Raw genomic sequence first — 16,498 nt, 5'->3', positions numbered from 1 at the left:
GGGTCTCGACCTGTACAGCAAAGAAGACGCAAGCTCGGCCCAGAGCGAGCCCTAGTAGTAGAAGAACAAGTGCAGGCGCTCCTAGAAGCCGGCTTCATTAGAGAAGTCAAATACCCAACATGGCTAGCCAATGTAGTGCTAGTCAAAAAACAAAATGGTAAATGGAGAATGTGCGTCGACTACACCGACTTAAATAAGGCATGTCCCAAGGACCCCTATCCACTACCAAGCATTGACGCCCTAGTGGACTCTAGTTCGGGGTATCAATACCTGTCATTCATGGACGCCTACTCAGGATATAACCAAATCCCGATGTACGAACCAGACCAGGAAAAAACATCATTCATCACGCCCAGGGCCAACTATTGCTACGTGGTCATGCCATTTGGATTGAAAAATGCAGGGGCCACATACCAGAGGCTGATGAATAAGGTGTTTGCCCCCCACTTAGGGAGCTTAATGGAAGCCTATGTCGACGATATGCTGGTAAAAACCAAGGAAGAAGTGGACCTCCTATCCGACCTCTCACAAGTCTTTGATACCATAAGGTTGCACGGGATGAGACTAAATCCTGCAAAGTGCGCCTTCGCGGTGGAGGCAGGAAAATTTCTAGGATTCATGCTAACACAAAGAGGGATCGAAGCCAACCCCGACAAGTGTAGAGCTATCCTAGAAATGAGAAGCCCGACTTGTTTGAGAGAGGTCCAACAGCTGAATGGCCGACTAGCAGCTCTCTCCAGATTTTTGGCAGGATCAGCACTAAGATCCCTTCCACTGTTCTCCCTATTGAGAAAGGGACACCAATTTGAATGGACTCCCGAATGCGAGGAGGCGTTCCAGGAGTTCAAAAAGTTTTTGAGCCAACCTCCTATTTTGACCCGACCTATAGCCGGAAACGACCTCGTCCTCTACCTATCCGTGGCAGACAAAGCTGTCTCAGCAGCCTTGATAAGGGAAGACGAGGTCGGTCAACACCCAATCTACTTCATCAGTAAAGTTCTACAGGGCCCTGAGCTAAGGTATCACAAATTAGAAAAGTTTGCCTACTCCTTAGTAATAGCCTCTCGAAGGCTACGGCCTTACTTCCAAGCTCACACAATAAGAGTCCGCACGAACCAACCCATGAAGCAAATCCTCCAAAAGACGGATGTTGCAGGAAGAATGGTTCAATGGGCAATAGAGCTCTCCGAGTTCGACTTGAAGTACGAAACTCGGGCGGCGATTAAAGCCCAATGCCTCGCCGACTTCATTGCAGAATATGCAGGGGATCAAGAGGATAAACCAACCACCTGGGAACTCTACGTGGATGGATCCTCCAATAAAACAGGAAGCGGCGCAGGCATAATATTGGTAGATGAAAGGGGAACCCAGATAGAAGTTTCCCTCAAGTTCGAATTCCCAGCTTCAAATAATCAGGCAGAATACGAAGCCTTGATCGCAGGATTGAAGCTCGCTGAAGAAGTCGGTGCTACGAAAGTGATGGTATACAGTGACTCCCAGGTGGTGACCTCTCAAATAAGTGGGGAGTACCAGGCAAAAGACCCAACTATGAAAAGGTACTTGGAGAAAGCCTCGGAGCTCTTGGGGCGCTTTGCAGAAACCGAGGTGAAGCACATAACTCGGGATCTAAACAGCAGAGCAGACGCCCTATCCAAGCTATCAAGTACCAAGCCCGGAGGCAATAACAGAAGCTTGATCCAAGAGACCCTCCAGGAACCCTCAGTGTTAAAAACAGAAGATACACTAGAAGTCTTTGAAGTGGTCGGATTAAACCTCGGATGGATGAACCCCTTAGTCGAATACCTAAAATTCGACATCCTCCCTAAGGAGGAAAAAGAAGCCCAGAAAATCCGAAGGGAAGCACAACATTATACTTTGGTGAAAAATGTTCTCTACAGAAGGGGGATATCAACGCCATTGTTAAAGTGTGTACCGACCTTAAAAATCACCGAGGTGTTGGAAGAGGTACATAGCGGAATCTGCGGGAACCATCTCGGAGCCAGGTCATTGGCCAGGAAAGTAATCCGAGCTGGATTCTACTGGCCAGCCTTACAGAAAGATGCCACAGAATTTGTGAAAAAGTGCCAGCCATGCCAAATGCATGCAAATTTCCACGTGGCTCCCCCAGAAGAGCTCATTAGTATCACTTCTCCATGGCCCTTTGCAAAATGGGGAATGGATTTGTTAGGTCCTTTTCCCCAAGCGCCAGGACAAGTTAAATACCTAATCGTGGGAATAGATTACTTCACAAAGTGGATAGAAGCAGAACCACTGGCCACCATCACTGCACAGAGGAGTCGGAGGTTCCTCTACAAAAATATAATCACAAGGTATGGGATACCTTATTCCATTACCACAGATAACGGAACCCAGTTCACCGACTCCACCTTTAGAAGCCTGGTAGCCAGTATGAAAATTAAACACCAGTTCACCTCGGTGGAACACCCATAAGCCAATGGGCAAGCCGAAGCAGCCAACAAAGTCATTCTGGCAGGACTGAAGAAAAGGTTACAAGACGCGAAAGGGGCTTGGGCTGAAGAGCTCCAACAAGTACTATGGGCTTACAGAACAACTCCCCAATCCGCCACTGGAGAAACACCCTTCCGACTAGTCTATGGCGTAGAAGCCATGATCCCAATAGAGGTCAATGAGCAAAGCCCAAGAGTGATTTTTCACGATGAGATCAAGAATATACAGGGACATAAAGAAGAACTCGACTTGCTCCCTGAAGTCCGAGAAGAAGCTCAGATAAGAGAAGCAGCATTGAAACAAAGGATGACTACAAGGTACAACAAAAAAGTCATTCGAAGGAGTTTCACCCCAGATGACTTAGTCTTAATCAGAAACGACATTGGGGTCAACAAATCTGGGGAGGGAAAGCTCGCCGCCAATTGGAAAGGACCATACAAAATCAAGGAGGTCTTAGGAAAAGGCTATTATAAGGTGACCGACTTAGGCGGCACCGAGTTACCAAGGTCATGGCATGCTTGTAATATGAAAAGGTACTACAGTTAAAAGCAAACCCTACTCCCTGATGTACTCTTTTCCCAGCTTCATGATTTTTTCCCAGAATCAAAGGGTTTTTTCTGAAGAAGGGTTTTTAACGAGGCATCACAGTAGGGGCTAAGGGAAATAAATTAGCAAAAGCCCTTAGTAGCAATAAGGTACCTCCTCAATTAATAAAGAACTCTTCCATTTTAAAAATCTCTTTCAAAATTCCCTTTTAAATTTTCTTTCTACGAAACGCGCCGATTTAAGCTCGACAAAACGTAAAAATCCCATGAACCGACCTAGATGGTCGTCAGGATAAAACGACGAGGTACAAGTCGGTGTAAAGAGGCTATAGAAGTCGATCATGATAAACTCGGGATCGGTCCGACTGACAGGGCGGAATGCGAAACCGAGTACAATTAAAATGAATCGCAAAAGTAGCCTAAGTCACGAAAAACTCAATAAAACAAAATTGAGTACTAGGAATACCAAAAGAGATAAGGAAAAACTAAGAAAAAAGGCTGCTTTAAGAATCAAGGGAATTCAGAAAAGCAAGCAGGTCCCAAAGAAAAGATTTTCTCCACAAAAGATCAAAGAGTCAAATAAACCACGAAAAGCATGCGCGCATAAGGTAACTCAAAACCCTTATCCAAAAAGGGCATTTATTTAACGCTAAATTAAACCCCTGTTAAAAGGGGGCATCACTGTTTTGTTTACGGCCTTAAAAGGCCAAAATTGTTCAAAACACCAAACAAATAAATATAGAGAGTTCAAAAAAAAAAAAAAAAGAGGGGCCCACAAGCCGGGCCCCGATAGCCAAAAATCACTTTTTTAGATCACCACCAGCAGGATCAGGGGGAACGCCAGGGGTAGGAGTTGAAGAGGAAGTCGGAGGAACGGTAGAAGAACTCGGAGCGTCCTTAGAGCGAGGAGGGGACTCTACGATCCTCTGCCCCCGAGTCTTTAAATCAGACTCAGATTCCACTATGGGGACAGGAGGATCCACGATGGCACCATCAATAACAACCTTATCAGGGTCCAAAGGAGAAAGGTCCAAGTCAGGAGCAATAACCCCGACCTGTTCCTTGAAAATCCTCCAGGCTTCATCAGCACCATCCGCAATAGAGTCCTCCAACTCGGTGTAGGCCTTCCGAGCGTTCAGTAAGTCGTTCTTTACAGACACAAGATCAGCAAATAAACTATTGTAGCTGGCTTGCGCTGCCTTCCTCAACTCCACCTCCATGTTGCATTGGGCTTGCAACTTCTGCCCCTTCTCTCGGAGGCTGTTCCTCTCCACCTCCAGTTTGGCGACTTTCCCCTCCAACTCCTTCTCATGCTCCTGATATATACGGAGCCTACCCTCCAGCTCCTCGACCCTCGAGGTCGTCCCTAAAGAGCTGATGGGAGTCTTCTCAAATATATCCAAGAGTTTGCCACAAAACCCCGCCGTCTTGAGACTCTCCTCAACCACAGTAGTGAGGTAGTGCCGAACAGAAACATCATCCATACTCATACGAGCATGAGGATAGATGTTCTTTCGGACGAACGCAAGAGCGTCCGCCTCACCAGAAGCGCCAGACTCTAAGGTCTTGCGCTTCTTTGGCTCTGGTTCGGGAGTAGATCGGACGGAAGGGGGTGGCAGAGAGGAAGTAGAGGAAGAAATTACGATAGGCTGAGAAGGAGTCCCAACGTTCCGAGGAGGAGGAGGAGGAGAGACAACCATCCTAACACCCCCAGACCTGGCTCGAGACTTTGCCTTGGCTTCCTGAACCCTCTGGTAAGACTCTTGAGCGTTTTTCTTTGCCATCTCTACAAAAAAACAAATTGGTAGCCGAAATCAGACAAAGTCGGTAAAAGAAATTGCAAGTCGGAAATAAGCAAGAAACACAAAAAGCTACCTAATTGTGACTGGACAAAGGACGGCGACCCCTGGAGAAATTTTTTAGTATCCAAGTATGGGGCCCTCCCCCACGCTTCTCGGAGGAACCCCACAATGGCTGCTTCTACCTCAGTTAAATCATCCAGACCATATTTCTCGCAAGGGGAGGCCTCCAGCCAATATAAAGGAAATCGGGGAGAAGAATGATCATCCAGGAAAAAGGGGTGGTGACCCTCTACAGCTTGCACTTTGAAAAAGTAGTTCTTGAAGTCATGAAAGGACTCGTCAAAAAGGGTAAAAAGTCTCCGACCTTGTATGGCTCGGAACGACACCCACTGTTGTTTATTGTTTAGCCCACTGAAGGGTTTTGTCATATGGAAAAGATGGAAGAAAATCTTTAAAGAAGTCGGGAACTCTAAAGCCTGGCTGATAAATTGATAAATTTTCAAAAAACCCCAAGAGTTGGGGTGAAGCTGGGTGGGAGCGACTCGACAGTGACGCAAAACAGATATCTCAAAATTCGAAAAAGGAAGAAAAACACCCAAACGGGTGATCATGCACTCGTACATAAAGAAAAAATGAGGGGCCGCCTCATCGACTCTTCCAAAACAAACCCGGTCTTCAGGACCCGGGACTACCAATTCGTATTTTGGTTCGTCATCCTCAGAAGTACAAATTCTGTGATGAGTGCGAAGGTTGGTAATGAACTCAGAATCGACTGAGGGCTCCTCCCCTAAGACCGTGACATCAACCCAATGAGAGAGAGCATCTACAAAAGCCATTTCTTTTTATAAAAAAGGGGGGTAACAAACCTACAAGGGGAAAAGAAATGTCACCAACACGGTCTCTAAAGGGAGGAGGATGCGAAACTAAAGTCTACAAATCAAATTTATCTACAAAGGCATATTAAAGAACTAACCTTTATCCGGAAATAAGGGTTGGAAGCAAAAAGCCTTTGAAGACGCAAGAACGCAGCACGAACGAAGGCAAGGAAAATTTGAAAGATCGCAGAAACGAAACAACGAAAGAGAGGGAAAATATTTATAAGAACGTTAGGGGCATAACGGTAAAATCGGGGCAATCATTAATAAGGATGCACCGTTACCAAGGCTATTAAATCCCTACGCACACCCCTAACGGACACGACGCTTGATTAGACGTAACTGTCAGAACCAAAAGGTCACGAAAAATCACGTCGGTTTTCAAACCATCACATCGGTCCTCTCACAAATCGGCTACGACCCCGAGTTGAATACTCGAACCCAACTCTTAAAAATAAATTGGGCTCGAGTAGGGGCACTGTTCATACCCTGGCCCAATAAATAGGACCCAGGATCCAAGCAAAGAAGCCCAACCCAAAGGGGTTGGCCCTCCCCCAGTACCGGCCTTCATCCTCAGAAGTCGGTACTGAACACGACCTACTCCAAAGAAGTCGGATACGAGGGTTAGCTGGCAGATAACACTCATTCGAATGAGTAACCGCCCCTAGAAACTCTCTAACCACTTCATAGAGCCATATCTTAACCTCCCTAAGATATGGGAACGGTTATCCACCTAAAAAGGTGGCACTACTTCAGCGGTGGTTATTGGTTCACCTCCATAAATACCCTGACATCCCTCAGGTATCACTAAGTCCCAATACATCCTCAACTTGCTCACACTCTTGCTAACTTAGGCATCGGAGTGTCATTGCAGGTACCACCCCCATTCTCCCAGACGCGCAAGTCGAACGGAGGAACACTGAGTTTCAGGTGCACCAGCTGGCCACCTCCCTCACACGTTTAGGTCAACCAACGTCATTTGGCCCACTAATCTCCGGTTACCCATCGTAACACTATTATTAATTCATATTCAGTACCTGCTCAATAATTGTTGGAGTCAATGGTCAACAACCGGAAACATAAATAAAGTGGACAATTATATATTGTCTTTGGAATACATATAATTATCTCATAGTAATTAGGGTTTAATTAACATGTACTTTACACATGTTAAAATCATTAGTTATAAAAGTTTCTATAAGAAAGGATATAAACTTTAAATTTTTAGCCTTTTTGTTATATATTTATTAAAATAAAAAATTCATTTTTTTACTAATAATAATAATAATAATAATCTTAATAAGATATATTAGCTAACTAATTAATGCACACTGCTTTGTATTCTATAATATGCAGATTGCAGAAATCAGAATGCTATTTCTGAAATGTGAAATGGGAGTGAGTGAGTGAGTGACAGCATTCTCTAAACTTTATTCAGGCCCCAAAGACCAATGGATGAGCATATAAATTAGAAAGTAGTTGAATCATAACGCGCAATCCATGTTGCACGTGCACTGATTACATTGTATTATTTTTTACCAAGATAGGAGACTCAAATCCGCAACCTCTTAATTGAGTATGGGGAGACTATGCCATTTGAAGTATAACTCATTGGCGTATTATTGACTACACTTGTTTTTACATTTACAGGATTTTAATTATTTGATGAGCATATCTGTAATAAACTTTTTATATTTTTATAAGTTTAATTTGATGGTTTGAGAGTGTAAAAATATTTTATAGAATTGTTTAATGACATCAATTTTTTTTTTATGATTATTAATGCGATCAATAAAAAATAATTATTTTTATTGACGTAAAAATTCATAATTAGATGCGGGTGTAAAATTTTTTTATACTAATAATGACCAAAATTAAATTATATTTTTATTTAGTCTTATATGGCCACACATTTCAATTAAATTTTTCATCCATGTTTTAAACAATAGTGATAATTAAAGATAAAAACAAACAAAATCTGTAACAAGAATTTTTCTCTTACCCACCAGTTGTTTGTCTTGCATTTAGTTGTTTTTTGCTTGTTTTAGTGTTTTATGCATTATTCATTATTTTTTAACTAAGTTTTCCAATTTCCACAGAATAATAATAATAATAAAAGTGTTTATTCGGCGATTTCGTTTGGATGCTTCTTGTGCAGCATGTCATGTCCATGTGGGCTTACTTAGCTCTTATTGTGCTCTTTTTTGTTCTTTTGGCTAAATAATTTTATAGTAATTATTTACTATTAAGTAACCAATAATATACATAGTTGTCTTCGCCGCCCAAAGCAAAATATACAACTTGGTCATCTTAAATTTCTTTCCCTTTTTGTCCATTGCATGCTCCTAAAATGTCGTTTATATATTGAACCTCATTGGTCATTTTTGTTAAGAATAATAAAACATGTAAATATATCAAAAAATATTTTTATTTACTAAGATTAATTGTTATGTAATATTATTTTTAATCATTTTATATTATTTGAAAATAATTAAATCATTGTTAAAAAAGATTAAAAATATTGTAATAGTTAATTTTTTAAAATATATTATTTTATAATATAATTTTTTATTCAAATATTTATGAACATGTATTTTGTTTAAAATATTATATATAATACATACAAATGTTAATTTTTTTTATTTTTTCACACTTTTAAACAAATACTTTTAAATTTTTTATTTATATTCTTAAAAAATAGAAACAGAAAATAAACAACATTATTTTCACTTTTTTAAATATAAATAAAAATTTATTTCTACAAATATAAAAAAGTATGAAATGACATGAAGATTATATAGTTAAAATTAACATTTCTATATAATTATATATAATTTTATTTTCATGAATTATTTTTTCTTTACATGAAATCAATATTTCAGCTATTATTACAAAGTAAGATCCAAATAGGTAAAACTAATTATTTTTATTTTTCACACAATGATCGATGTTATTTTAACAACGTGGTTGTTTACAAAAAAAAATGGAACTTATACAAAAATGTTTTTATTTAAAATTAATAATTAAAATATTAACATATATTATATTAATAATTAAAATAAATATATTAAATTATCTAATAATTTTTAATTTATACAGTAATACAATGATGACATCATTAGTAATTACTAATTAGTACTATTGTTTTGCATATTTGCGAGTGAATTGAAATACTAGTGTGTGAAAGTCTCTAAAGTTGGATTTTATTTGACTTAATTTCTCCTCTTTATTGGCAATAATATAATTAGCCTAATATTATTACATTTACACGATGATATTATTCAACACGATTACCCTTTTTGAAAGAATTTCCTTGTGTTTATAATTAAACTTAAGAAATTAACAAGCCCGGGGCTGTGATACACGTTTACCATGTACTTCGTCACTGAAATAATTGACCACTATTCTCCCTTTGTTTTAAATCTAATTGAAATGTCAACTATTATAATTGGAGTGTTGAAATTTGTTTATGAACATAAATTGATGGCACAAAAGAATGGTGGAAAATTTCTTAGATGAAAATGACAGAGTTTGGCTTATATGTAATTTTGTGTGTTTTAATTTTGCATCTTATCTCATTGTGGGGTAGTGCTTATTAAGACTATTTAATTTGATATTTGTAATATTTAAAATGCTAGTAATTTCAGTTACGCGCACAAAACCACTAGAAAGCAAATGAAAATAATAATACTAAATTACTAATTGGTTTTGACCCTTAGCTTGTTCATCAACCATTTACAGCTTTGGATGTTTGTATCTTATCATTGGTTGGTGGTAGCCACACGTATTGGTGGTTTCATACTGATGATTTTATTTATTCATTATATACCACTTAAAAAATTACGGTTATTACTAACAGCACAAGCCCATATATATATATATATATATATATATATATATATATATATATATATATATATATATATATATATATATATATATATATATATATATATCCAAACTTAGAACAATTAAAAGGTGTTAAAAAATAGCTAAACCCTCTATTTACTACTTTTAAGCTTAATATTGATAGCCAAATTATTTACTACTTGACTATCTCAAGCAAATTATTATTATTATTATTATTATTATTTTTGAACAAAGGAGCTCAACACAAAAAAATGGAACGAGAGATCAAACAAACAGAAAAATTTGTAGAGACTATAAAAAGATAACTATCTCTAGTGTCATCTCCGACATTACCATCAACAACAAAAGGGATTCAAGCTACTCCACTCTCTAAAATTGATTAAAGATTTTTGGAACACCTCCTTCATACTCCCTTCCTTCTTATTGAAAAGCCACACATTTCTTTCTAGCCAAACGTTCCAAATAACCGAAAAAAAAACATATGAGCCACTTATTGCGCTCTCCCTTCCTATTAGCAACACCTGTTCAGCTCTCAAAGTGTTCTTTTAGCGAGACCAGAAAGGACCATCACAATGACACAATCTCCCAAAGTCACATAGCCAATAACACCACACCTGCCAAGTAAACTCACAGCCCAGAAACAAGTGGTGAATATATTCAACGTCTTTTTTACACAAAACGCATATGTTATCCACCTGGCTAATTATTATTATTATTATTATTATTATTATTAAAGGAAAAAAGAATTAATAGGCACTAAATGTGATTATTAATCCACTAATTAAAAAAAATTGGATTCCCCATTCACATAATAATAATAATAATAATAATAATAATAATAATAATAATAATAATAATAATAATAATAATTTATTGGACATATGAGCACCAATTAGTAAAATTGTTAGTTAGCTATAACTAATTTAGCTAGAGGTTGTTAATTAGCTCTGATACCATAATAGAAATGGAAGAATACAAAGAAGAGAGAGATTAACAAGAGATTTGAATTGAAAATTGAAATAGAATAATTATTGTACTATTTTTCAGTTCTTTACAACAGAATCATAACCTTCTATTTATACAGCAGAATTTGTTAGAGGACCTTATTTCTAAAAAGTTAACAACCTCTAACTAAATCAATTATAGCTAACTAACAGTTTTACTAACTGTTACTCATATCTCCAATATAACAATTTTTTTATTTTTTAGTTTTGTTCCTCTTTATTTATTTATTTCATTATATAATAAACATAACAGGATATTCCGATATGAGTATTTCTATTGATTTTGAAATGTAAAATAGTGGGTTAATGTTTAAATTCGTCCCTGAAAGATCACGTGATCTTCATTTTCGTCTCCGAATGATTTTTTTAATCAAATTAGTTCCTGAAAGATAAACTGTTAGTTAAATTAGTTCTTCCGTCAATTGGATGATGACATGTCACGTTAAGTGCCACGTGGCATAATGACGTGACATGCCACGTGGCAGGTCAGTAACACGTGGCATGCCACGTGTCACTTGACATATAAAAAAGTTTTTTATTAGTCAAAATAGTCCTTGAAAGTCCAGACGTAAGTCATTTTCATCCTCTAAAATTTTAAAAATTAGTCAAACTAATCCTTATATAATTTTTTTATAATATTAAATTTATAATATTTTTTTATACTACTAATTTTAATATTATTTTTTAAACCTTAATAAACAAAATTATCTTTACATAAAATAATAAAAATAATTAAATTTTTATAAAGTTATTTTGTCATTTGTATTTTAAAATTTTACATTTTCAAATTGTAATTTTTTATGTGAATTTTTTTTATTTAAATGAGTTTATCAAATTATTGTTGATTATATATTTAAAAATTTAATATTTTAAATTTTACTAAATAATATAGTAATTATTTTAAATTTTAAATCTTTTAAATTTTTTAAAATTATAACTTTATTATTATTTAATTTATACAGTAAAACTCAATAATTGAAAAACTGGTTTATGATATCACTTTTTGAATCTTAATATTCTAATATAATTTTTTAAATATTTCATTTAAAACAAAAAGAATTTTATTTTAATACGAAACATATCTATTTATATAATGTACTAGTGCGGAGTAGCCTGTGTTATGCATAGGTATATAATCTATCTCATTGATTTGTAAAATTAAAAGAAAAATTATATAATCTATCTCAAACATATGAAACACAAAAATTTATTATGATGTTTGCACGTATTACGCTTAAGAAGCAATTCGTTTATAATAATAATAATAATTAACCAACAAATTTTCAATATTTTGTAAAGTTTGGAATTGAAGCAAAATTTGTGGATTTTCTTGAATTTTGACTCTAAGTATCACTACCATTACATCCTATATATAAGTAATATCGTAATAGAAAAAAAAATGTAGTAGAAAAAAAATAGTGGAATAACTTTGTTTAGGTTAACGTACATAAATTTTGATTTTGAGCATATAACTTTGTTTAGGTTAATAAATATATACATTTCAATTTTGAGCATATATATATATTCCAGCAAAATGTAGTAATGTAAGAAAAATATTTTAGAATAGAAAAGAATAAGAGAGATTTTGAGAAGAATTAAAGGAGAGAGATAATTTTATGAAGAAAAAATAAAAAAAATTATATAAGGACTAGTTTGACTAATTTTTAAAATTTGAGGGATAAAAATGACTTATGTCTGGACTTTCAAAGACTATTTTGACTAATAAAAAACTTTTTTATATGTCAAGTGACACGTGTTATGCCACGTGTCACTACCTGTCACGTGGCGTGCCACGTGGCACTTAACGTGACACGTCATTATCCAATTGACGGAATGACTAATTTGACTAACAGTTTATCTTTCAGGACTAATTTGATTAAAAAAATCATTCAGGGATGAAAATGAAGATCGCGTGATCTTTCAGGAACAAATTTGAACATTAACACGTAAAATAGTAGATAATTCATAACTATTATTTTCTTATTATTTTGAGTAACATAGTCCATGTTGAATATTTTTAACAGTCAAGTGCCCCATATCTTAATAGATTGGCGTAAATGATTATTAAAATTGAATATGATGATGATGATGATGAATTGATGATGATGACGATGAGGCCTTGACAAATGACAATATCCCCACCTTATTTTACAATGCATAATTGAAGTCAATGAGATGCAGCAACCACAGAAAGTCTTCAAGTGTAGTAGATACTTTATATATATGAAAGTCTTGGTTATATATCTAAATCACATTCAACTACCTCTCTGTAACGGCTGCATATATCTCTTTATCATTCAACTAGGTTACTTACTACCCTATTAAACTCATTCTAGAAATGTATTTTTTTAATTTCCTAATTTTCTCTTTCCCCTTTTTAATTTGTAGTTACTAATTAATGCTGTAAAAAAATTACACAATTATCTAAGCAAATGTATTAAGATTTTTAATTAGTAAATATTAGAGTCATATATATATATATTCTCTCTTAATTCTCTTATATCAAATATATCATTACTATATTATTTAAATTGTTGTATATAAATACAATTTCTCATAAAAAGAGATTATAATAAGGAACTAACATTAATGAGTTGGAAAACCATTCAAAATGTGTTATAAAGCGGAATTGAGCCACATCAAGATGCAAAAAAGAAACCAATAATAGGGACTTTATAATGTGTATTTAATTAATCTTTTTCTATCCAAAATATAGTTCATAATCAACAAAATTCTACTACCAAAATCGACAAGTTGAATTATCTTATAAGCTCTTATATACATGGGGGTGGCATGCATTATTGAAGGAATTTAATTTGATGGGCATGACTACAAGAATATACACATAGATTTCTTATATGCAAATTGTGATGTAGAGATTATAATTTATAGCCGTAAATTATGGCAATTATTCTCTTAGATGAACAAATCAAGGACATGCTATAATATTACTTAGGATTATGTTTTTTAAGTTGTCTATGGTATTCTCTAATTCGATAAGTCAAAGATTAATTTATTGTAAATTTGAGTTCTTTTTGAGAGTTTGTGTTAACTAATAAATTACTGCATATACAAAAAAAGATTCGAATATCTGACATTTGTTTAAACGAACGAATGAATTGATCATTTGATCGACCTAAATTGGTTATTACTTAGGATAATGCTATGTTATGTTATGCTATGCTATGTAGTAGTATATTAGTAACACAAACTTAGCATCACATGGGAGTTTAACTATATAGTATACTTTTTTTTTTTCAGTGTTTGTCGGGTAAGGTCACAAAAATGGAGTAGTGGAGCATCTTAATTTCTCAACCACCATTGCTTAATGCTTGGTAGTACTATAAATCAAGTCGCGCGTGTGCTTCACGCGGATAACGAGTTCTATGTGTGTCAATTGTCACTATCAAGGCCATTATTATTGACCCGAATTAATATTCAGTTAATATTTCTAGATGATAATATTTTAAGGACAAAAATAATAACATTTTACTTTTCTTTTAAAATATTCAAATTCCAATTTTTTTCTTTCGGTTGATACTGCCATTCAATTTATCACTCCGGATTTTGTAAACTTAAAATATTCATCTCCATGAATTTCTTTCATCTCAATCTTCATGCCACTATTATTAAATTTTTGTCATAACTCATAAGTTTTATTTCTATAATTATGCTATCATAAAAAAATAATTATTAATCATTTATTGCATATAAAAATATATATTTGACATTTTATAAAAAAATATTATTATATTAATGTAAATAAATTTAATTAATTATTTATTAAATATTTAATTATTATGATAATTAATTATTTAATTTAAAAATATATAAATTAATGTGCATAAGTATATATTAGTGCATAATAAATATTTTAGTGATTAATTTTTAGTGTAATAAATTATTTTTATTATTTTTATGATAAAACTATGTACAAATTAAATCATAACCCCTTTCTTGGTAAATTTTTAAATCTTAACTAAGTTAATCAAATATTTTTTTAATAATTGCATATTAATTTATTGGATGTGGGCTGCCACGACCGTCCAAAAACGACCATTGGAAGTTCAATTGAGTGGGCCATATTTGTGACGTCACTTCTCTTTTCCTTTCACATTCACATTTACTTTCACTAATTCTGCTTATCCTTCATTGTCACAATGGCCCATTCAATGACATTGTCAAGCAAAGTTAAAGATTATCAACCGAGATTGAAATTACCACCCTAGAAAGAAAAAAAAAATGAGACAATTAATTTATCTTGGTCTGATTAATTTATTCATTTATTTAAATAAATGTTAGATTTAAATTTCATTTTATACATGTAAATTAATTGATTAATAATAAATTTTTAAATAAAATTTAAATTCGTAACAGATTAGTTAGATTATAAAATACCATGAAAAACTCTTAAAAAAAATTGAGGAAAAATATAATGTTGTTAAAGTTTGTAATCAGCTATGATGCACGGAAACAGGACACGACACGACACGGGACACGTCGACATGCACATTTTAAAATTTTATAAGACATGGGGATACGCATACATATAAAATATAAAGTATTTTTTTATATAAATCATAATGATATTTTAATATTTATTGATATTAAAATATAAATTAATTTTTTAATAATTTTTAATGTCTTATTTTAATTATATCAAGTATTTAAAATATCTTTTTATTTTAATAAATAATAATATATACTATATCTAAATTTATTTTAAGAATATATGTTAAGAATAAGACTGGACACGCTGACACGTGATGGTATTTAAATGTGTCCAAGTGTGTCCGAAGAAGAATTTTTTATTTTTTTATTGAGATACGATTGGACACAATAGACACGTGTGTCGGACAAATATCAATGAGTGTCGTGTCCAAAATGTGTCCAACACGCGGACACGACAATTCAGCGAAATATCTGTGCTTCATAGGAAATCACGTCAATGCAATGGGCTCCCTTTTTTATCGAGTTTAATTATATAATTGGATCGCTATCAACATGTCATAATATGAAGTGCACCTTTAGCTACTTGCATTACATTGTGCTAAATTACTAATAAGGTTGACATTTTAAAAGTAAGTCTTAACATATTTATATTAAAATATGAAAATTGCACAAGAAATATTAAAGTAATCGACGGTATTTTTTCTCAATTCTCATACGATGTTAAACATTTTAAGATTATAATGTAAGAAATAATTTTTTGGTGTCTAAACATAATCTAACAAATATGTTAACAATGTTTTAATTTCAAAAATACATATATTCGAGATTTCAATTGTAAAAAAAGAATAGCTACAATTATTCATTATGCACAAAAATACATATATAAAAAATATTTTATCCATTGTAAACAAATTTGATTATTTATTTTAAAAAAATATATAAATCAACATATATAAAATTATAAATATATACAAATATATAATAACTAATTTGGTAATTGATTTTTTATATATTAATTTTTTTTTGTTAATTTTAATTATTTACTAATAACATAAAAAGTGTTATTTCATCATTATCATGGATGACTGTTTAATTAATAAATATGAAATTTAGTTGTATTTATGCATGAGCAATGTTACATGGTCAATACTTATATTTACAAAAAATTTGCACACAAAAAATATATAATTTGTAATTATATTTACTAAATTTTTGTACATATGAATTAATATAATTTGTATTATATATTTTTAAAATGGAAAAGTATGAGGAGCCAATGAAATATTTGTACAATGTACACAATGGAGGATTAAGGAGTATTAGAGATATAACCATTAGTGTCACCTTTTGCCATCAATTGAAACTTTTGGGATGAGTGATATCATAACATGGTATTAGAGTTTTGGATCCGAAAGGTCAGAGTTCACCCCAAAATAAGTTTAATGAATGATTATTCTAGATAGTATGGGGATGTTCATTTT

The 16,498-nt window shown here is 33.5% G+C and overlaps 1 protein-coding gene across 1 annotated transcript; it reads right to left on the bottom strand.

Moving 5' to 3' along the window:
* Window positions 1–3,814: 3,814 nt before the first annotated feature.
* LOC148569676 (uncharacterized) lies at window positions 3,815–4,798 on the bottom strand. The gene has a single exon (XM_088506495.1). It carries the CDS (start codon window positions 4,796–4,798, stop codon window positions 3,815–3,817), a length of 984 nt encoding a protein of 327 aa, XP_088362621.1.
* Window positions 4,799–16,498: the final 11,700 nt, after the last annotated feature.

The sequence above is a fragment of the Arachis ipaensis genome, chromosome B3 (genome assembly GCF_059453495.1).
Source record: "Arachis ipaensis isolate K30076 ecotype BB chromosome B3, ASM5945349v1, whole genome shotgun sequence".
Classification (NCBI taxonomy): Eukaryota; Viridiplantae; Streptophyta; class Magnoliopsida; order Fabales; family Fabaceae; genus Arachis; species Arachis ipaensis.
Note: the sequence above shows the minus strand (reverse complement) of the source record. Positions and strands in the feature narration are given on the sequence as shown.